The sequence below is a fragment of the Myotis nattereri genome (assembly GCF_964212035.1).
Source record: "Myotis nattereri genome assembly, chromosome: 11".
Lineage (NCBI taxonomy): Eukaryota > Metazoa > Chordata > Mammalia > Chiroptera > Vespertilionidae > Myotis > Myotis nattereri.
The window spans coordinates 41,640,683-41,664,982 of record NC_138086.1 but is presented as its reverse complement, the minus strand read 5'-3'; the positions used below and the strand labels follow the sequence as shown (position 1 = coordinate 41,664,982).

Here is a 24,300-nt window from a genome sequence, read left to right as displayed (position 1 = left end):
ACCTTCTGGAGAAGAGTGGGTCGGTAAAGAGCTCCGGGACAGGGAGACCTTCCTCTCTTGCTATGAGTGAAAGACCTAAAAGATGACGGTCAAACCCTGCAACGAAACCCCCCACCTGAAGTTAGAAAACATTGTCAACATGAGAGAACTTTGTTGAGTTAGAGTAATTACAGGGTGAGTACCTTTTCCCGTTGAACAATCTTTCATCATTTTATTATGTTTTGCAAAAGCTTGTAACATCATCTGCTTCCTCTCAAGAGCCTGTGTTAAAAAAAAACAAGAGATACTTCAATAACAAACGGCAGAGAAACCAAACAAATAAAAAACCTGAGCTCAAAGGAATGAGGCTGCGGGTAATGGGGGAGGGACAGGGTTTTCCAGGAAGGCCTTGGCACACGTGCTGCCGTGTCTTTTCCTCGCTGTCGCTGCTTTTCCTTTCCTACGTGCCCTGCATCTCGGTTCTTTTTTTCCAGAGACAGGAAAGCAGGAACTTATGGGCAGCACTGAAGCAACATTGTCAAGTGTAAAGAAAGAAGCAACTCTGACTTCAAACTAAAGAACAGTCATACAAAATGATAATGATGCAGTGCTATGAAATTAAAACAAAGTAACATACACTATGTCTATCAAAAGTAAAAAACAAATACAATGGAGTAGTGGGAAAGGAACTATCCTGTTGTCTAAATGCTTCCCAAGGTACAAAACATATAAAACTGTTCTGGTTCTCACATATGAGAACAAGAATCTGTGACTTCAGAAACATTCCACCACATTCAGAAAAACGTCCTCTCCTGAGGGTCCCAGGTTTGATTCCCGTCAAAGGCATGTACCTGGGTTGCGGGCACATCCCCAGTAGGGGGTGCGCAGGAGGCAGCTGATCGATGTTTCTCTCTCATTGATGTTTCTAACTCTATCCCTCTCTCTTCCTCTCTGTAAAAAAAGTCAATATACAGTGGGCCCTTGACTTACGAGTTTAATTCGTTCCGAGACCGGGCTCTTAAGGAGCTCGTTAACTCAAATTACTCTATCAACTCAATGCAAAAAATCGGCCGAGAGACAGCTGGTATCTCAAAAAACTCGTTAGTCGGGACACTCATAAGTCAAGGCCCCACTGTATTTAAAAAAAGAAAAGAAAAACGTCCTCTCGAAAGCACCTTGGGGGTGTCTGCATCTCCCTGGTGTACTCTAAAGGGAGAGCAATCGCAGTGAAACACTCGAGGCACTGACGATGCTGTGCTTAGAACAGGCACCCATGGGCTTCCTCTCAGGGGCTCCCCTTTCCTGTTCTTTCCACCTATGTCCTTCCCTGGCAAATGAACAAACAGATGTTTTGAAAACTTCAGGCGAAAAAAGTCTGACAGCATTTTACTGAGCCAGGAGAGTTGAGGGAAAGAAGCTAGTTCTTTAAGGGTCAAGGCTTCCTGAGAACAAAGAAATTCTGTTCATTCTCCTTTTCAAACGCTCACACTGGCCGCAGGATCCTGCATGGACTGGCACCACCTGACGGCTTCCACCGTACACGATCGCACCGTCTCCGTTCGGCCATGATAAAAAAATCTTGTCATGGCTGTTTCATAGCAGCAACCAGGGCTACAAGGAACAAAATGGAATAAGAGAATGTATTATTCTAACAAAAATGTTCTGTTATTACCTTACGCTGGCTTTGGTCAGAGACTAAGTTCTATTAACACAAGACTACAGTTGAGACTTCCAACAACGAAGATGCTAATTCCAATATCAAAGATAAAAACTGCCCTGGTACACAGGGCCTGGGGTGAAATGGAGTGTTTCACAGGCTTGGCTGCGGTCCGGGTGTGCACACTGGAGTCTGTGGCAGGTGGCCCGTGTGACTGCCCCACAGTGATCCCTGTCTCTCGCTATTCGTGCCCTTCACTTTGAATGTGCCCTTCACTTTGGATGGACTTAGTGACTTAGTTCACTCAGAGCTCACTCAGAGCTCACTCACTCTTACTCTCACCTCCTTGCTCCGAGGAAAGCCAGCTGCCATGCTGGGAGCTGCCCTGCAGAGAGGCCCAGGTGGTGAGAAACTGAGGGAGGCCTCTGCGCAACAGCCTGGGAGGAACTAAACCCCACAAATAACCACACGTGTGAGCCTGAAGCAGATCCGCGCTGAAAGTACCTGCAGATGAGAACACAGCGCTAGCTGACACCCTGACTATAACCTCACAACAGAGCTGAAGGCAGAGGCACCGAGCTAAGCTGCAACTGGATTGTTGACAGAAAATGTGAGGTGACATGCTCTGGTGGGTGTGGCTCAGTTGGTTAAGCATCGTCCCTTGTCCCGAAAGGTTGCCAGTTCAGTTTTTGGTCAGGGCACATGCCCAGGTTGCGAGCTTAATCCCAGTCACAGCGCATGCCGGAGGCAGTCAATCAATGTCTGTCTGTCTGTCTGTCTGTCTGTCTCTCTCTCTCTCTCTCTCTCTCTCTCTCTCTCTCGCTCTCTCTCTCTCAGAAAAAAAAAAAGGTAGGAAAAAAACACTGGGAGTTAGAATGAAGTAGCTATGGTAAAGATATATCTTTGGAGTTCAAGAACCTGAAGATGGAAAATGAATGTCTCCATGCTCAAAGTCACTAATTATACGAGAGATGCAAATCAAAACGAAAATGCGGTATCATCTCACACCTGTCAGAATGGCTATCACCAACAAATCAACAAACAACAAGTGTTGGAGAGGATGTGGAGAAAAAGGAACCCTCTGCACTGCTGGTGGGAATGCAGACTGGTGCAGCCACTGTGGAGAACAGTATGGAGCTACCTCAAAAATCTAAAAGTGGAACTCCCATTTGACCCAGTGATCCCACTTCCAGGAATACATCCCAAGAAACCAGAAACACCAATCAGAAAGGATATATGCACCCCTATGTTCATAGCAGCACAATTCACCATAGCTAATATTTGGAAACAGCCTAAGTGCCCATCAGCAGATGAATGGATTAAATAACTGTGGTACATCTACACAATGGAATACTATGCTGCAGTAAAAAAGAAGGAACTCTTGCCTTTTGCAACAGCATGGATGGAACTGGAGAGCATTATGCTAAGTGAAATAAGCCAGTCAGAGAAAGATAAATACCACATGATCTCACTCATTTGTGGAATATAGAGAACAGCATAGACTGATGAACAGGGACAGATCCAAAGACAGAGAAACAGTGATCAGACTATCAATCTCCAGAAGGAAAGTAGGGGAGAGAGGGGGTAAGGGGAAGAGATCAACCAAAGGACTTGTATGCACATATATAAGCCAAACCAATGGACATGGACAACAGGGGGATGAGAGCATGAGGGGGGGGGGGGGAAGGAAGGGGGTTAATGGGGGGGATGAGGACACATTTGTAATACCTTAACTAATAAAAAATTTAAGAAAAAAAAAGAAAGAAAATGAAAACTGCGCGGGAAGGCCGGGGAGGGTTGGGGCGCAGAAGCGGGGGGGCCGGGGGGGGGGGGGGGTAAGAGATCAACTGAAGGACTTATATGCATGCATATAAGCATAACCAATGGACATAAGACACTGGGGAGTAGGGGAGGCCAGGGGATTGTCAAGGGCAGGGGGGAAAAAGGAGACATATGTAATACCCTTTGTAATACTTTAAGCAATAAAAAAAAGAAAAGAAAATGAATGTCCCTCACCGTCCATGAAGTCTATAATAGGCCAGCTGAAGTGCAAGCTGAATAAATGTATCAGGGTGAAGCATCTTCTTCTTGGTTAGCTTTTTGCCAAAGTGTGTAAAGGAATACGCCACAACCTGCAGATCAGATGCCTAACAAAAAGAATTAAATGGGAACGGTGAATAATCAGCTAAGAAGAACATCCCAAAGATAGCCAGGTTATCATTTGCATTAAAGTAATTCAGACACAGTTATTAGAGCTATAATTTAAGTGTTTCATACTGTCATACTTAGATACTAGCCAAGTACACACATATTTTTATATACAATAGTTAAAAGAGATAGCATGCCCTGGCCAGGTGGCTCTGTGGGTTGGAGTGTTGTCCAGTACACCAAAAGGTTGCGGGTTCTATCCTGGTCGGGTGAGTATGGGAGGCAACCAATTGATGTTTCTCTCTCTCTCAAGAAAAAAAAAAAAAGTAACAAAAAAACATAGGATAAAAAAAGAGAGAAAAGGCATTACTATCTAAAAGAAAAGTTAAAAAAAAAAATCTACCTGCTTGAGATACTGGGCTTTAGCTTGATTGATGTCACTTAATACTTTCTCATCCACAGTGAAAACAAGCTCCTCTGGAAGTGGCATATCCCGTGCTTTTTCTGAACCCTGTGAGTAGGGAAGAATTAAGAATATTATATTTATAAAAACATGAGGAGAAAGAAAGCTAAAATATTTGTTCTAACAAACCTTCCATCTTCCTTCATTCTCCAAAATCTTCTCATCAACATAATAGCTGATGCTTACCATAACCATTGCATCATAAGGAGCATGCTGAAATGAAATACACATTATTTTGAATACATTATATCCAGTTGAAACTTGACCCAATATTTTATTTTCACTCTTCCTCCATTCTTTCACACATGTGCCCTGACCAGGAATTGAACCAGCAACCTCTCGGTACATGGGACTATGCTCAACCAACCGAACCACACCAGCCAGGGCAGTGGCCACTGTTTTTTTTTCTTTTTCTTTTCCGCTGTGCAACCTGCTTCGGTTCCTGCAGCCCATGAGCAGAGGCCGGGCGATGGTTCAAGGCTGCAGCGTGCTCTGGCCTGGGCATATGAGAGACCCTGAGGGACAGGCCTGCCACCAATCCAAACCCACGCACTCATTTTTAAACAGCATGTTACGCGTATTACCTTCATATAAATGAAATAAAAATGGTCAAACTTAGGTTGACACATAAAGCAGCAGGAAAGCATTAGAATTTTTCTTATTTTCTAATTTTTTGAAAGTATTAGCTTTCCACCAGGGGGTGGATTGGTAGAATTTTAAGTTGAAGAGATGTATATCCATTAGTCCTATTCTTTGTAACTGGTTCCACTAAGAGTTAGAGATTAATACCATTATCCTAAATGAAACAATGTACGTGATGTCTGTGAAAATTCTTTGTAAATCTATAAAGCACTACACAGTTGCGAGATGCAGTTAGAAAAGGGGTTTGTCAGTTTATTAGGTGAGCTGTTACTGACAGGTGGCCTCAGCTGCTTGAGCATCTTGTACTGACCTCCCTTCATGAGCCCTTCCTGATATTGTGGCTGCTACCTACTTGGCAACATTACACTGTGCTCCGAGGCTCCACTGGGCCCTGATCCAGGGCAGCAGAGCTATGCCATGTTGGGCTGATATGTTAGACACCTTGTTTCTCCTTGTGAACCTGGGCCGCCCATGTGGGCTGTGTTTATAAGTTAAGCCCCACTTCTTCCTCCCTGAGGCTGTCATGTTCAGTTCATGAATGGTGATTGGATTTAACATAAAGTGGTAGCAGCAGCACAGAGAAAAAGGCTGTCTGATGGAACTGCCATCAAAGGAACATGGAGAAAATATGGCAGAAAGTTTGTCCTTCAAAATAAACGATGGAAAAATTCATTAGCTGCAATTCCTTTCTCTAGATATAGCTTTCAAACCTGTAACACCGTGTTACCCAGCCCATCTCCCCACAGTCCTTAAACATTGAGCATTATTTCTGCCACTTCTGAACACTCATGGAGATATGTGAATACAATTATTATGCTTTTTAACTCATCTAGTGGGCCCATGTCTTTACCTAAAGTTCATGACCATCCTCTATTTGGCCTTCAGATCGTCCGCCATCCCCCTATGCTTTTGCACAGTGCTCTTACAATTCCAGCTCACCTTCGATTGCATCCATCTGCCTGCTCTGACTTCCAGTACAAAAAGCAAGTATTTTCTTTAGATGGTTCATGTTTACTGCACACCTTCCCCATTACCTGATTCGGTGCTTCCAACTTTAATTATTTCTTCTTTCTCAGAAAATAAAATATGACAATTACTATACTTTACAATATTCATATTCTGATCACTAGATGATAAGGGCATTTGAGAATTCTGCACTTCTTTTCATGTTTCGGGCTGGATTCCAAGCAGGGAGCCTGCAGGAGGCAGCTGGTGATGTTTTTCTCTCCCTCTCCCTTCCTCTTTCTAAAATCAATAAAAACACACTTTAAGTAATAAATAACAAATAATAAAGTTGTGGACATTGGTTCTGAGTCCACACCCCACTATCTGCTAGCTGTGCAATTGTGAGAAAGTTACTTAATTCTTTAAGTAAATTGCCTCTTCTCTTAGTAGGGATAGTAAGACAGCTGCTGAGAAAATGATTTGCATAATCTTATACAGAACCTGGCTCACACAATAACCAGTAACTACTGTGACTATTAACAACTAATGTTTACTACATGCTTCTATGTGCCCTTCACAAAGCCCTACAACAAAGCCTATGTAGACAAAACAAACTCACTGACCCCAGGATTTTAAATCCCAAGAGGGAAATGTGATTAATTAGCATAATCACAAAAGCACATATTCAAGTATCAATGGATGAGAACAGCCACAGGGGTTTGAATGAAGAACAGTTTTACTTTACAGTATGTATATACTTACTAATAATGTTTTACATAGGTTAAATTGTATTTTCTGTAACATCTTAGGTTACAAGGGAAATCTACCTGGAATTTCAAAAGCAGATTACATGTGGAGATAATCAGACTGATTTTATGAATATATGGGTGTTAATGAATACACATAAGACATGTCCATACCCTTACTATTACTGCATGAAAGCATCTCAGTTGTGTTGAGATGTACACTCATAATGAGACCAATATTCTTTATTCAGAGATAGAAAAGATCATGGAATGTCTTTTCATTCTGAATTTGAGCAAACAGCAGGATGTTTGTTGCTACCAGTAAAATAGTGCAAGGTGTTATTGTTTTGGGGGGGTTGGGGGTTGGGAATGAAGGAGGAAAGCAAGATGATGAGTTCTTCTTGATGATGAGAGCAACTCAGCCCCATGTAACAATATAACATACAGTGAGTAAAACTGGAAAAGTAGAATTGCAAGCCACCTATATAAAAATGGCCTTGAAAGTATTAAACCAGGGAAGACGGCAGGCACGGGGAAGAGGTATGACTATTAAGGTCAGTTTTAGAACAAACAAACAGGGAAGGACTGGCAAGAGGGCGGAGGCAGTGCCAGAACCGTATGAGGAGGGGTGTCAGCTGCAGCAGACAGGTCCAAGAGAAACGGAGGGCAAAGGGCAGGCGGCAGTCAGCTCCTCACCACGGAGTTTCCAGGGACTAGTGAGGATATAAACCAGACAGAGGAGATGAAGAAGAATCAAAGAGAAGCTGAAGAGTAGAAAACTGAGGCAATTAACAAGAAACATTTTGTCAACACTGGACTCCAAGGAAGAGCAAAGACAACAAAACTTCAAAATGACTCATGGCAACCTTTCACTCTGGTGAGCTACTATAATAGACACCTAATTTCATTACCTACTCATTAGTCACTCCACCTTTGTGTGATAATTACAACTTCATTTTCCTTTAGGCAACCACCACATATCTTTGTGGTGGTTTGAATAAGAGTGATTCTACCCCTAGGTCCCAAGGTTTGGCTTGTGACCCAGACCAGGTGAATCAGAGTACCCGATTGCCTGGAATGGGCACAGGTTCACATTCGACAATCACATGAGCGCTATCCCCAGGACTTCTGCTGGTACCACTGGGGGGAAATAACTGGCTATTTCCATAGGGAAGAGATCTAATCTGTGAAAAGAGCTGAGAAGGCAGGAGATTGTGGATACAACAATCAAATGGGATAGTCTACCTAAATATAAAGGCAAACATAGGAAAGCCGTACCAAAAACTGGAAAGAGTAATTTCTAATGAAAGTGTTAGAACACTGAAAGGCAGCTTGACCCAAATGTAGCTGCATACCTAGGCCAAAAGCTATCTTCTTAAACTAATGCCCATTTGATTTAGGTTTGTATCACCTAAAACTGAATAAATAATGATTAATACAATCACTGAACATTAATAGGTCTTTTTAGTATTTTGCAGTCACTAAATGCTTTTAGAGCAGTGGTTCTCAACCTTGCTAATGCCGCGACCCTTTACTATAGTTCCGCATGTTGTGGTGACCTCCAATTTCATTGTTACAAATTGAACGTAATTAAAGCATAGTGATTAACCACAAAAACAATATTTAATTATATATGTTTTCCGATGGTCTTAGGTGACCCCTGTGAAAGGGTCGTTTGACCCCCAAAGGGGTCGCGACCCACAGGTTGAGAACTGCTCTTTTAGAGGCAGGCCATCAAAAACTAACAAAAGTCCCATTTGCTTTTTTTCTCCTTAGTTTCCATTGTCCTAGGAGCTGTATCGGTAAAGATATGTTACGACGTATGTCTGATATTTTGCTGCCTATGGATTCTTCTAAGATTTTTATGGTTTCCCGTCTTACATTTAAGTCCTTTATCCATTTTGAGTTTATTTTTGTGTATAGTATAAGTTGGTGGTCTAGTTTCATTTTTTTGCATGTATCTGACCAATTTTCCCAGCACCATTTATTGAAGAGACTGTCTTGACTCCATTGTATGCTCTTGCCTCCTTTGTCAAATATTAATTGAGCATAATAGCTTGGGTCGATTTCTGGGTTCTCTGTTCTGTTCCATTGGTCTATGTGTCTGTTCTTATGCCAGTAACTGGCAGTTTTGAGAACAGCGGCTTGGTAATACAACTTGATACCTGGTATTGTGATCCCTCCAACTTTGTTCTCCTTGCTCAGGATTGCTGTGGCTATTTGGGGTCTTTTTTATTCTATAGCAGCACAATTTACAATAGCTAAGATTTGGAAACAGCCTAAGGGCCCATCAGCAGATGAGTGGATTAAAAAACTGTGGTACATCTACACAATGGAATACTACGCTGCTGTATAAAAGAAGGAATTCTTACCATTTGCAACAGCATGGATGGAACTGGAGAGCATTATGCTAAGCGAAATAAGCCAGTCAGAGAAAGATAAATATCACATGATCTCACTCATTTGTAGAATATAATGAACAACATAAACTGATGAACAAAAATAGATCCAGAGACAGAGAAGCATCAATCAGACTGTCTAACCTCAGAGGGAAGGCAGAGGAGGAGGGGTAGTAAGAGATCAACCAAAGGACTTGTATGCATGCATATAAGCATAACCCATGAACACAGACAATAGGGGGGTGAGGGCATGTGCTAGGGGGTGGGAACAGCCAGGGAGACGTCAATGGGGGAAAAAGGAGACATATGTAATACTTTAAACAATAAAGAATTTAAATTTTTAAAAAACAAAAAATCTACATCATACTATACTCTATGCCAAATTACATACTTTATGAAAAGTGTTACAATGAGATTACAAGTGTGTCCTGCAAATCTGACTAAGGTTGATTTTTAAATTTTCTTGATTCATAGCCCTCCTGACTATCTACCAGAAGATGACAAAGTAGAGCTAATGAACAGCATGGGAGAACAGAAGAGAAATAAGCAAAGATTTTTTGTTGTTGTTGTTTTATGAAGAAGGTAAAAATGGTATTAAATACCAGACATTTTAATATCCATAGTGAAATAAATAATGTTCCATAGAGCATGTGTCATTTTGGGAAAATAGTTACAAAATTACTGGTAAATCTAGAAATATCTACATATATTTCTCTGTGCATAGAACATATGCATAATGCTGTATATCTTTTAAAATAGATTATAATTCTCAACAGTGAATTTAAAAGTGCTTATTCTACATGAAAATATATGCAAATTCAACTTTGCACATATACACCAAACTATCAGCTTTACTACAGATAAAAAGAACTTGTCCTACACTCTACTTTCACTGAGTAGAATTCATAACCAAACCTTTTATGATAATGACATAAAAATGAAGAAGTGTTTACTCATACTACCACACCATGGCATAAATATTGTAGCTTATTGCCATTAAATCAACCTAAAAGATAAAAAAGAAAAAATAACTATAGTAAGTTACTTACATCACAATTACAGCCTAATACTCCATTAGAAAAGGAAATCAAGTTATAGGATTTGTCACCCCAGCGTACTGTTGGATCTCCAGTGAGGACCATTGCAATTACCTAAAATAATTTAATATTTCCAAATTAAAAGGATTTTAATATTGATTTGTAAGTATTTTATCTTAAACATAAACACACACACACACACATATATACATATATGTAAATATAGTCTCACTTTTCCCATTCAGCTAAACCAGTGGTTCTCAATCTTCCTAATACCGCGACCCATTAATACAGTTCCTCATGTTGTGGTGACACCCAACCATAAAATTATTTTCGTTGCTACTTCATAACTGTAATTTTGCTACTGTTATGAATCGTAATGTAAATATCTGATATGCAGGATGTATTTTCATTGTTACAAATTGAACATATTTAAAGCATAGTGATTAATCACAAAAACAATATGTAATTATATATGTGTTTTCCGATGGTCTTAGGCAACCCCTGTGAAAGGGTCGTTCGACCCCCAAAGGGGTCACGACCAACAGGTTGAGAACCGCTGAGCTAAACCAAATTTAAATAATGATAACAGTTATACTCAAGAGATAATAATTCTGGTCCTCTAGATATTTCTTAAAAATTTCAAGAACTCCTCTATAAAAGAGAATGCTAGTACAATGTTCATAAATGTTTCGAGAACATACAATTGAAAGGACAATGCTTTTGCAACTTGAATAGTGTTAAGAGGCCTTGATAAATTCAGTCATTAAAATTTAGTTATGAGCCGAAACCGGTTTGGCTCAGTGGATAGAGCGTCGGCCTGCGGACTCAAAGGTTCCAGGTTCGATTCCGTTCAAGGGCATGTACCTGGGTTGCGGGCACATCTCCAGTAGGAGATGTGTAGGAGGCAGCTGGTCGATGTTTCTCTCTCATCGATGTTTCTGACTCTCTATCTCTCTCCCTTCCTCTCTGTAAAAAATCAATAAAATATATTTTTAAAAAAAAATTTAGTTACGAGAAAAATATTTCAAAATTCAGATCTCACCACACCTGTTTTTCAAACAGTAGGTTTTGGCCCACTAGTTGAGTCATGAAATGAATTTAGTGTATCACAGTATGTATTCTTTACAAAAAGAAAGAATCAAATAAAACATAAATATCAGAGTACATCACAGATAATAAAAGTAATTACTGTTTTGTGAAACTTCTCTTATATACATGTGTGTGTATAAGCATGTGTGTGTGTGCACATGTGTGTGTAGTGAGCTGCAGTTTCAATGTATGTCTAACTGTAGATTGCAGTTTAAAAAAGACTGCATTAAAACATATTCTTCCTCAAGAAGTTTAGTGATTCTGCCATAACCGGTTTGGCTCAGTGGATAGAGTGTCGGCCTGCGGACTGAAGGGTCCCAGGTTCGATTCCGGTCAAGGGCATGTACCTTGGTTGTGAGCACATCCCCAGTAGGGGGTGTGCAGGAGGCAGCTGATCAATGTTTCTCTCTCATCAATGTTTCTCTCTCCCTTCCTCTCTGTAAAAAAAATCAATAAAATATATTAAAAAAAAAAGTTTAGTGATTCTTTTGCTAAATAAATAAATAAATAAATAAGAGGAAAAGTTGGTTTCTAGCTACAAGGTTTTTCAATTCTGTATTATTTCATTGCTATAATTTCATACTGATGAATGCATTATGAAATAATTTAAGTGAGACTTCTAAAAATATGACTTTCACCTTTTATTATTTCCCAGGAAATGATATTTTCCCAGGGGGGAAAAGGTAAAGCCACATTTACCCTTAAACTCACTACTGTCAGTTTGTTCACTAACACCTAATGATAAAGTAAATTACTTATAGTTTGATATAATTCTTAGGATAGAACTCAACAGCTAAGGTTTCAAGGCACACTGGTATGGGTCACAGGTAGGTTCTCATGTCACCATTGGCATGAAAAGCTCATTTAGCCCAGTGACCTGTGAAAATTTTCTGTATACGCATTCAATAAAAGTGTAGAGAAACACTGATATGGGATTTGCAAACAATAGTCATACTTCTTTAAACAACATACAAGATTTATCTAACTGGACCTAAACAATGTGGAAAGAATTCACAAAGCATTATTTATCTACTAGAGGCCCAGTGCACAAATTTGTGTACAGGTGGGGTCCCTTGGCCTGGCTGGCGAGTGGGGCCGATTGGGGCCAACCAGCCAGGGGGAGGGACCATGGGAGGTTGGCCACCCATGGGAGGTTGGCTATGGGAGCACACTGACCACTAGGGGGCAGCTCCTGCCTTGAATGTTTGCCCCCTGGTGGTCAGTGTATATCATAGCTACTGACCGGTTGTCCAGTTGTCCGGTCGTAATCATTGCCTAAGCCAGTGGTCGGCAAACCGCGGCTCACGAGCCACATGTGGCTCTTTGGCCCCTTGAGTGTGGCTCTTCCACAAAATACCACGTGCAGGCGCGCACATACAGTGCGATTGAAACTTCATGGCCCATGCGCAGAAGTCGGTTTTCGGCCTGGGCAAGTCTATTTTGAAGAAGTGGCATTAGAAGAAGTGGGGGGGTGTCGGTCATTTGGGCAACGGGAGACGCAGCGCAGGCAGGCCGTGGGATACGCAGCGTGGGGGAGGTACATTGTTTTGAGGTACTTTCACTGAGGTCGACCCCTTCCAACTCTCCCATCCACACTCGTCTATCTGAAACAAGTATACAAGATGAGTGTGGATGGGAGAGTAGGAAGGGGTCGACCTCAGCGAACGTACCTCAATCAGATTTAGGACGTTTTTAACAAAGGCCAGCTTAGGCGTACCCTAATTAAGTTAATAACAATGTACTTAACTATATAGTTTAAGTTTAAAAAATTTGGCTCTCAAAAGAAATTTCAATCGTTGTACTGTTGATATTTGGCTCTGTTGACTAATGAGTTTGCCGACCACTGGCCTAAGGGACCTGATGACCGGATGACCAGTTGCTATGACACGCACTGACCACCAGGGGACAGATGCTCAACACACAGGTTCGGGTTCCCTCCTGTCTGGATCGGGCCTACGGGGATCAGGCTCCCTCCTATCTGGATGGGGCCTGTGGGGATCGGACTGAAACTGGCTATCCAACATCCCCCGAGGGGTCCAGGATTGCAAGAGGGCCCAGGCCAGGCCAAGGGATCCCACCATGCACCAGGCCTCTAATATAGATTATAAACTTCAATTTGGTACATGTATATATACCATGTAAGAAAATGTAAGAAAACATTTTAAGAGCCTGAATATAACAAAATAATCTTCTCATATTCAATACATACAAGAGTCCTTCAGAAAGAATTTGTGGGAAGAAATAACAAAACACGATAGTTAAGTACCTGTGAATAATCTTCTGGTGTTACATGTGGACTGTCATCCTCTAAGGAATACACCAGCAAACTGCTCTGAATTTTTTCCAACCTAGTCAAGTTCTCTGGATCAAGATTAATCAAATAGTCTCGTGCCTAAAGGAGATAATGATTAAATGTTACAAATTAATACTATATCCAGGAGAGAAAAGGTTCATTAAGACAAGTATATAATTAATAATGTATTAGATATTTGAAACTTGCTGGGAGTAGATCTTAAAATTTCTCATCACAAGAAAATAAATTTGTAACTGTGTGACACATTAACTAGACACTGTGGTGATTATTTCACAAATATCAAATCATTATGTTATACACCTAATTACAGTGTAATGGTCTATGTCAATCATAGCTCAATTTAAAAAAAAAAAGTGTAAATTATAACCTTTGCCCATCGAGTTCGCTCCTCGCTAGTTAATGCTGCCACCCCAGGTCCATCAGGTTCGCTATGGCACTTCTTGTGGATGTATGTCAGTTGCCTTACGGAAGATTAAAGAAAGAGGATTCAAAAAGAGCATAGGCAGGATCACTAGCTACTTTGGCCTTTAATAGGTCATGTTTACCATTTTTAAATGCTTTGATATATTATCCAAAGAAAGGGGTTATAATCTCAACGGTAATAGATTTATTTCCAATACCACATCATTTTTTAAAAAGAGAACTACATGATTAATTAACACCAAAAGTGTATTTGACAATAAACTTAATAAATTTGGTGTTTGGCTGATATAATTTATGCTTTTAAAATGTATATGTAACTTCAGGGTCTAAGTAAATACCCCTTACACAACAGAGAAATTGAATTATATTCTATACATCTTATCTAGCTGAAAACTATGTACGTAAATACAGGGTGTCCCCCAAAAATGTATACACACTTCAACAGCTGATTCTTTCTTTTCAGATTTAACCCATTAGAATAATTATTCAAAGTGCATATACAATTTTTAGGACACCTTATATTTAATGGAGGACTTACCTATACCAAATTAATATTTGTGTTAAACCCAACAAACATTTAAGTACCATTTAGTCCATGTTGTTATTAATTACAACCATTATATTTTAAAGACTCTATTAGCTAAGAATAAATTCTTTCACCCCATAACATTCTATATTCCCAGTCTGATGGTTTAATGTAATTTTTATTTTTATTTTTTTAAAATATATTTTATTGATTTTTTACAGAGAGGAAGGGAGAGGAAAAGAGAGTTAGAAACATTGATGAGAGAGAAACATCGATCATCTGCCTCTTGCACACCCCCTACTGGGGAAGTGCCCGCAGCCAAGGTACATGCCCTTGACCGGAATCGAACCTGGGACCTTTGAGTCCGCAGGCTGACGCTCTATCCACTGAGCCAAACCGGTTAGGGCAGTTTAATGTAATTTTCAAACAAATGGCCAGTAAATAACAGGGTTCTTCCATAAAGAAATACATTTTTATCAGTCAAAAATCTACAGAGGTTAGTTTCAGCCTTACTTCCTCATGGAACATGCTAAGAAATTACCTCAATTAAAAGCTTCCAAGCATTTCTTAGAAAGTGAGCTAATGTAGCTTAAAATATGATCAAAAGGCACCACTAGTAGCCATCCCTTATTTGTGACTTTTTCATTCCAAACTGGAAAAAAATACAACTTTCAACTGTATTTTTGTTCCTTAACTATTTCTGTAATACTGATGAGGAAATAAACTCCTCCCCCTTTATTTGAACACGAGTGGAGTCCTAGGCAGCAGTTTCTTCACCAAACAATCTGCACCTATGGGGCGGGGGTAAATGACATGCCCTGTCTGTCCCTGTTTACCTGTCTTTGCTAAATCTGATTTTGCTTTAATTAAAAATAAAGTTTCGCCCTAGCCAGTTTGGCTCAGTGGAAAGAGCGTCAGCCTGCAGACTCAAGGGTCCCGGGTTCAATTCCGGTCAAGGGCATGTACCTTGGTAGGGGGTGTGCAGGAGGCAGCTGATCGATGTATCTCTCTCATCCATGTTTCTAACTCTCTATCCCTCTCCCTTCCTCTCTGTAAAAAATCAATAAAAATATATTTAAAAAATAAAGTGTCTACAGTTGGTGGGTATGTGGTGAGCACATTGCCTAGGCATGAATTCTGAATGCTAAAGTAATAAAATCTACCTCAGCCTTTTTCTCCACATGGTATTGGTTGCTGCTCTTTCCTTACCACCTCAAGTCACCAGTTTTGACTACGAAACTTTCTCCTGCTCCCTGATATGGCCATTTTTATATTCAGTGGGAAATGATCGCCTCATAAAACATGGTCATTATTACAAAGAAATTACCAGAGAAAATGTGTTAAACCTGAAATGACATTTTTTAAGTTTGATAATAAAAGGTCAGATAATAACTGCCTAAATCTTCACCATTAAGAAGTCCATACTTCCTAAATCAATCTACTGATTCAATGCAATCCCTATCAAAATACCAATTGCATTTTTCAAAGAAATAGAAAAAAAAAATCCTAGAACTCACACGAAGCCACACAAAAAAACCTCTGAATAGCCAAAGCAATTCTGAGCAAGAAGAAAAAAGCTGGAGGTATCACACTTCCTGATTTCAAAATAAATATATTACTACAGAGTGACAGTAATCAAAACATAAAAATGGACATATGCACCCTAGCTGGTTTGGCTCAATGGATAGAGCGTCGGCCTGCAGACTGAAGGGTCCAAGGTTTGATTCCAGCCAAGGGCACATGCCTGGGTTGCAGGCTTGATCCCCAGTAGGGGGCGTACAGGAGGCAGCCAATGGATGATTCTCATCATTGATGTTTCTATCTCTCTCTCCTTCTCCCTTCCTCTCTGAAATCAGTAAAGAAATATTTTTTTTAAATGGACATATGCACAGTGGGACAGAATAGAGAGCTCCCAAATAAATCTACTTGTATAGATTTCCACTGAGGTTGCCAAAGGTGCCAAGAATACACAATGAGAAAAAGATAGTCTCTTAAATAAATGGTGCTGGGGAAACTGGATTGCACATACAAAAGAATGGAACTGGACCCCTATTTTATAGCATACACAAAAATCAATTCAAAATGGATTAAAGGTATAAATGTGAGACCTTAACAATAAAACTCCCAGAAGAACACATGGGGGAAAAGCTTCTAACAACCTTGGTAAGTATTTCTGATCGTGGGGAAGGGCACCTATTAAGAATAGAGCCACAGTTGTTTAATAATAATTATTCACCCTGCCTGGCCGGAGTGGCTCAGTGGTTAAGCATCAAGCTATGAACCAGGAGGTAACAGTTTGATTCCCGGTCAGGACATATGCCTGGGTTGGGCTTGATCCCCAGTGGAGGGCATGCAGGAGGGAGCCGATCAATGATTCTCTCTCATCATTGTTGTTTCTCTCTCTCCCTCTCTGAAATCAATAAAAAAATATATATATTTTAAGTCTATATGTACATATAAGTAGATACGTAAGGCTAGAATACAACAAACTAGTAACAGTGATTAATCCTGGGGTAGCAGATGAAACTGGTAGTATTTGTAATGTTTTCCTTTTCTCCAACTAGAATATATTCATATATGCCTAGTAAAACTAAAAATTAATTTAAATTAAAAAGATAAAAATATTTTTTAATTCAGCATATGTAAAATTTTTAATTTTCTGTCACCTTATAAATAGGCAATTCTGTATTTATTTTTAACTCATGCAAAAGCTTAAGACCTAATGAGATTCAAGAAAGTAGTTTGAAAACCTGAGAATCTCTGGCGGGGTGATCAAACATCCTTCATGAATTGCGTCAAAGACAAAAACGCGGCCTCGGCACAGCACTACAATGTGAGTTGGGGAATACCCTTCGCTCTCTGGAAAAAACAACAGAAAACACAAAACCAAATCTTTCAAAGTTAAACAAGAGTAAAGTTGCATATACATTCCTCCAATATTTTATTTATCATGTATTCAGTAAGTCACATGAATAAAACACTCATAAGGTGATGGAATTCCAGTTACTATGATATAAATGCATGGTCCCAAAACCTGTCCATGTGAAACATCTAGAAATCCATGGGAGTTTCAAGTATTTGTACACCTTGAAAATCATATAAATTCCAACTACTGCAGGGCTTTCTAGTTTTATTTACGGATAGGAGGGGGAAGGGGAAAGGATAGCAGAGGGACCCTGGAAGAGAGCTATTTGAATTAGCAAGTTTCTCTTTCATATTATGTTAATGTTGACTCCAATAATATCTAGCTATTATTTCTCAATAAAATAGTTTTCAGGAGAATAAGGACACTGTATGTCTGAGTGGCAAAGAGAAAGAATTCTGCCCAATCTGTAGTTTTATTTAAAGCTCTGATAATGCCCGGTAAGCCACTGGTATCTGATTCTATGTTTCCTTTGGCACACCTTAGCTCCCCAAGAACTAGTTTGCTATAAACCTCAGACTATTCTGACTTAGCGTCATTTTTTCAAGTACTAGTCCCTTTAACAAGGATCTTCTTGTATGACTCCTGCTCCTTCCCTCGAAGAAAGGGGAGGGGGGCGGGGGGAGTGAAAGAACAGTTAGAAAAGACATATATTGCCTCTGGAAGGAAATTTACTGGTTGATATTATGTACACGGAACTGTGCCAAATGCTTTACAGATATTATTTCATGAAATCTATTCATCAACTATTCATTTTCTGAGAGGACTACTAATTCTTCCCTTATATCCTATTTCCTCAAATCCTAAGAGGTGAGGCATGCATTATCCTTGTCCCTCATGGCTAATCCCAACCCATTTCTTCTCTCCTCCTTCAACCCTCCCCCTTTCTCTTTTACATTTACCACCATGTAAAAGATTCATACAAAAATAATAAATGTTTGGGAGGAGGGTGACAGAAGGATGCTACCTCAGGATGAGCCTAAGATGGAATATTTGAGCAAAGGAAAAGGAGTGAACCATGAAAATATTTGATAGAGTTTGCTTGAACTGGTTTGCTTAAAGGAAAACAAGATCAGTGCAGCTGTAGCAGGCAGATATGGTTGGGACCAGATCATACTGGCTTCAGAAAAGGCTTTCAATGTTAAGTATGATGGGTTTTAAGCAAGAGAATAATAATGTGATCTAATTGATACTTTAAAAAGGTCACTCCAGCAGATATACGGACAAGAGATTATAAGAGGAAAGAGAGCCGAAACCGGTTTGGCTCAGTGGATAGAGCGTCGGCCTGCGGACTGAGAGGTCCCGGGTTCGATTCCGGTCAAGGGCATGTACCTGGGTTGCGGGCACATCCCCAGTAGGAGATGTGCAGGAGGCAGCTGATCGATGATTCTCTCTCATCGATGTTTCTAACTCTCTATCTCTCTCCCTTCTTCTCTGTAAAAAATCAATAAAATATATTTAAAAAAAAAAAAAGAGAATACACAGCAAGATCAATTAGGAAGTAACTGTAGGGGATCAGATGATAATGATAGAAGTGGAAGGTGATGGTGGTTTTGACAGGAGTGTGACTCATGAAAGAGACGAGAGGTCAATTTTTTTTCCCCTTTGAGAAGACAGTCTAGATTGGAACTACCCACTAAGAAGGGGAAACTGATAACACGGCAGAGAGAGAAAAGATAATCCAAAGCAAGGTCCTTGATTAGGCAAGAGGAGGAGGGGCCCAGTGCACCACATGGAAGGGTTGTCCCAAGGCAGTGATGGCGACCTTTTGAGCTCGGCGTGTCAGCATTTTGAAAAACCCTAACTTAACTCTGGTGCCGTGTCACATAGAGAAATTTTTTGATATTTGCAACCATAGTAAAACAAAGACTTATATTTTTGATATTTATTTTATATATTTAAATGCCATTTAACAAAGAAAATCAACCAAAAAAATGAGTTCGTGTGTCACCTCTGACATGCGTGTCATAGGTTCGCCATCACTGTCCTAAGGAGTCAGTTTGTCCATTTTTAGAAAGGGAAGGCAAAATATATGACTGTGCAGTAATGTATTGCAAGGGGGTTGTAGGATGGGCAAATACTTAAATGAGTATATTTCTATGACTGCTGAAACAAATTCCCACTAACTTAGTGGAAAGTACCACTAACAACACAAATGTATGACCTTACAAGTCTGGGGACCAGCAGTCTGAAATGTAGCTTATTGGGCTAAAATGAAGGTGTCAGGAGATCTGTGTTCCTCCTGGAGACTAAGCAAGAATGTCTCCTTCATGTTTCTAGCCTCTGGAAGCTGCCCACATTCCTGGGCTCTGCCCCGCTTCCTCCATATTTGAAGTCATCGAGGGGAAATCTTGACTTCTTCAAGCTGCTGTCTCTGGTTTTTCTCTTCTGCCTCTTTCTTCCACTTGTAAGAACTCTTGTGATTACTTTGGGCCTGCCTGAATAATCAGGATAATCTCCCATCTCAAGGTCAGTTTATTAAATTCATTAGCAACCTTAATTTCATCTACAGTCTTAAATCCTCTTTATCATGTAACCTAACACATCCAACCGGTTCCATACTAGCCAGGGAGGGAGGAGCCGAGTGTAAATTCTGTCTACCAGAATGGTAACTCTGGGAATGGGAAGATTGCTTGACATTTGTTGAGAATAAGAAAAGAGCTCATTAGCTGAGAATAAGGAAGGAGAAAGGCATGAAACAGCCTTTTCTGGGAGAGTAACCTGACAAAAGAATATGGCAAGATAGTAATGTGGGTTCACTTAAGGCAGCGGTTCTCAACCTGTGGGTCGTGACCCCTTTGGGGGTCACCTAAGACCATTGGAAAACACATATTGAATATATAATTACATATTGTTTTTGTGATTAATCACTATGCTTTAATTATGTTCAATTTGTAACAATGAAAATACATCCTGTATATCAGATATTTACATTACGATACATTTTTACAGTAGCAAAATTACAGTTATGAAGTAGCAACGAAAATAATTTTATGGTTGGGGGTCACCACAACATGAGGAACTGTATTAAAGGGTCACGGCATAAGGAAGGTTGAGAACCACTGACTTAAGGTTTAACTGAGAAAAGTAAGTTGGGGGGAAAAGGGAGAAAGAAAAAGAGAGAGAAGTAAATGAGGTTTTGTGGTTTTCTCTGGCCAAGTAAATTGCTAGGATAGGTATCTTGGACATGTAGAAGTAAAACTAAAAATTGAATTTTAAACAGCGTTATAAATTTCAGGGATGCAGTGGGGAGGAAGTGGGTGGGCAAAGATTTCAATGCATATGCTACAGAGTGATTACAGTGAAGAATCATAGAAAGAAGTGAAGATTGGGGTGGGGGAGGGAGGGATGGAACTGTGAAGAACTGTAGGGTAACTGAATTGTAAGTCACAATGTGGTCAAAAAATAGCTGAGGTGGACTACGAAAGGAAGTGAATGGTGAAGAGAAGGTGGATATCAGACTGAGATGCTTTTAACTGTAATGTTAGAGATGATGGAGTTTTTTTTTGTTTGTTTTTTTAAATATATTTTATTGATTTTTCACAGAGAGGAAGGGAGAGAGATAGAGAGAGTTAGAAACATCTATGAGAGAGAAACATCGATCAGCTGCCTCTTGCACATCCCCCAGCAACCAAGGTACATGCCCTTGACCGGAATCGAACCCAGGACCTCTCAGTCCGCAGGCCGACGCTCTATCCACTGAGCCAAACCAGTTTCGGCGAGATGATGGAGTTTTTGATAATAACAAGGTTAGGGCATTGCCATGGGAGTGGCTTGCTGCTTGAGAAGGAGGAAGAAAATGAAGAAAAGGAGAGGGCCTACATCATCTACAACTGGAAGCTCAAGTCATCAAGAATGTGACTGAGGTAATAATGGAAAGAGAGTGAGACCGGTGCTAAAACAACCCATGAATGAAGGGGAAGGATCAAAAGGAAAGTCACTAAAACAGAGACAAGCAGTGGTGATACATTTTTTCCAAGAGCTCAAATTGTAAGAAAGAAGAAAAAATGGACAAGGCAATAGGAAATAGAGAGGACATGAAGATCTCCTACATGCCTATAGCACCAAGTATAAGAGGGAAAAAATCCCTACTAGATGGTCATATGGAAAGCAGTACGCTCAAAGCATAACCAGGGTTCAGTACCAGTACCTTTCAGAAGGAAACAGAAACTTTCCAAAAATAGGTTAAGAATATAATGAATTTTGCTGACCACGAGCTCCATAAAGTACAGCAAAGGGTTTGGGGTGGGTCAAATTAGTAGTGGGGACCTTGGCTCAAATTAGGCTATCCACAAATGCATGAATCCCAATGACAGGACATGACATAGGAAGTCTGAACTTCTTGGGCAAAATAAGGTGAACAGGATGAAAGGTAAGATTGAATTAGTCTTAATGGTCTCTTTGGTCAGTGGTCGACAAACTGCGGCTCGCGAGCCACATGCGGCTCTTTGGCCCCTTGAGTGTGGCTCTTCTACAAAATACGTGCAGGCACACGTACAGTGCGATTGAAACTTTGTGGCCCATGCGCAGAAGTCGGTTTTCGGCCTGGGCGAGTCAATTTTGAAGAAGTACTGTTGATATTTGGCTCTGTTGACTAATGAGTTTGCCGACCACTGTCTTAGGTGATAAGCAAAAAAAACAAACAAACAAAAACTAGTTCTAACTATTGCCTCCTTATTGAGACTAGCTTTGTAGCCACAGCAGCTTACATGCTGCCCCCTACCCGCCCCTGACACACACACACACACACACACACTTTCTTCAACCTTTACCTTATCCAGGAAAGATCCTAGCATCCAGCATTATAATTTCCCCCTTGCAAAAAACCTTAAATCCTTCACACCCTCTCCTCTGCACTTGCCTCTAATTGTTGAAGAAAAAACCACAACACACCATCTAGTCTAAGTTTAAATTCATAAACACACATCTCAAATGGGCACTCCACCCTGCTCAGCTACACTACATTTCTACAGCATGTGCGCTTTCCCCACTTTCCAAAGGGACCATCTCAAACCTTCTCCTTTCTCCTTAAATCTTCCATGTCAGTTCTTATTTCATCAGGGAAAACACGAAGAACACAGAGGACCTCATTTCCCTACAACAAAATTGCCTCATCTGTCTGCATCCAGATGCATACTTTCCACATTCCCCCTCATCCTTGCCCTTGAAGACCAAAGTCCAATCCCTCCACTATTTCTGTACTTGATCCTCTCAGCTCTTATCTTCTCAGTGACTTTGGCACCTTATCCACTCCCCTGAAAAATGATTTTTCCTTCTCTTTGTCATTCTTATGATATAATATTACTCATCTTTTAAAACAAACTGAAAAAATTCCACTACACATCAAAACTTTTTTCACATTTATGAAAAAAATAAAACAAAACACTTTTTTCACAAGCATTATTTCCAGATGTTATCACCACTTGTTTGCTTTGATTTCCTCCACCTGAGCTCCCTTCTCCAACTTCCACCAATGCTGCTCTTGTCGAGGCAGACTTTGTCCTCATCATGTTGACAAATTCAATGGTCACTGTTAATTTTTATATCTTAGTTGATCTTTCAAAAATGTTATATAAAATACTTCATTGTCTTGGCTTCTGGGAGACCACTGTCCTTGTTTTCTTCCTACCTTGGTCTTTTTTGCTGCTGCCGCCTCCTCTGAGCACCAAATATTGAATTTGATTGTAATAAGAATCAGTCATCTTCATCTATTTATTCCAAAAGTAATCTCCGCTACTCTTATGGCTTTAAAATGATTTCTATGCTTGCTAATAATGATCCCTAAGTCTTTATCTGCAGTCCTGAATTCTCCCCCACAACTCCAAACTTTGCATCTAACTGCCTACTTAACATTTCCACTTAGAAATCTAAAAGGCATCTTAACCTTAACATAGTCTACAGGACTTTTGATTTTCCTCCCCCTCCAAATATCTCTTCTCCATTTTTGCCACCTCATGAACCAACACACCTATCTACCCCATTAGTTATGCAAGCCAAGTATCTTGGAGCCATCTCTAATTCCTGTTTTTTTCTCATATCTTATAACCAATCTATGAATAATTCTGCTAAGCCCAAATTCAAAATATATCCAGAATCGAATAACTTTTCACCACTCTATGCAACCACCCTAGTACAAATCATCATTATGGCCCACCTGGACTATCACCTTTCTAACTGACCCTGCTTCTACACTTGTCTGTCTCCTAAAAAATCTTTTCTTCACACAGCAGGTAGAATTATCTTTAAAATATCAACCTGATCACATCACGCTTTCTCAAAACCCACTAATAGTATCCATTCACATCTAATCTAATAAAAGACAAAAAGGGTAATTAACTTTACCCTCTGCTATGCTTCCCATTGGCTAATCAGGGCGATATGCAAATTAACTGCCAACAAAGATGGCGGCCGGCAGCCACGCAGCTGAAGCAAGCAGGAGGCTTGCTTGCTCCAGTGATAGAGGAAGCCAAGGTTCCCCGCCTGCTGCGGCCCGGCTCTGAGCCCGAAACAACAAGGTTTCAATTATAGAAGCTAAACAAACCCCAGATACCTGCTTTCAGCCGGCCAGCCACAGCCTCAGAGCTGGGAGCACCAGTGATGGCAACAATGTTTCAATTATAGAAGATAAATAGATCTCAGAATAAAAAAAAAAAAAAGAAAAAAAGGAGAGGCTGGGAGCTTCAGTCCCAGCCAGCCTGAAAACGGTCCTCAGCCCCTCACCCAGACTGGCCAGGCACCCCAGTGGGGACCCCCACCCTAAAGGGGGTGTGGCCAGCCTGAAAACAGCCATCAGCCCCTCATCCAGGCTGGCCAGGCACCCCAATGGGGACCCTCACCCTGAAGGGGGTGTGACCAGCTGCAAACAGCCATCAGCCCCTCACCCAGGCTGGCCAGGCACCCAAGCGGGACCCCCACCCTGATCCAGGACACACTTCAAGGCAAACCAGCCGGCACCCACCCGTGTACCAGGCCTCTATCCTATATAGTAAAAGGGTAATATGCAAAC

At 40.5% G+C, this 24,300-nt stretch overlaps 1 protein-coding gene across 2 annotated transcripts in view; it reads right to left on the bottom strand.

Moving 5' to 3' along the window:
• CROT (carnitine O-octanoyltransferase) overlaps window positions 1–24,300 on the bottom strand; it is a 48,100-nt gene that overhangs the window by 5,235 nt on the left and 18,565 nt on the right. Inside the window, exons 7-16 of one of the 2 annotated variants that reach the window (XM_081102570.1) lie at window positions 17,122–17,230; window positions 13,790–13,883; window positions 13,375–13,500; window positions 10,029–10,130; window positions 4,377–4,460; window positions 4,188–4,295; window positions 3,653–3,783; window positions 1,467–1,590; window positions 183–261; window positions 3–96 (exon numbers count right to left, since the gene is read on the bottom strand). In XM_081102570.1, coding sequence (XP_080958696.1) covers window positions 3–96; window positions 183–261; window positions 1,467–1,590; window positions 3,653–3,783; window positions 4,188–4,295; window positions 4,377–4,460; window positions 10,029–10,130; window positions 13,375–13,500; window positions 13,790–13,883; window positions 17,122–17,230 — 1,051 coding nt within the window. Of the gene's footprint in view, window positions 1–2; window positions 97–182; window positions 262–1,466; window positions 1,591–3,652; window positions 3,784–4,187; window positions 4,296–4,376; window positions 4,461–10,028; window positions 10,131–13,374; window positions 13,501–13,789; window positions 13,884–17,121; window positions 17,231–24,300 lie in introns of those variants that run through there. The other variant, XR_013996602.1, reaches the window with a different exon arrangement.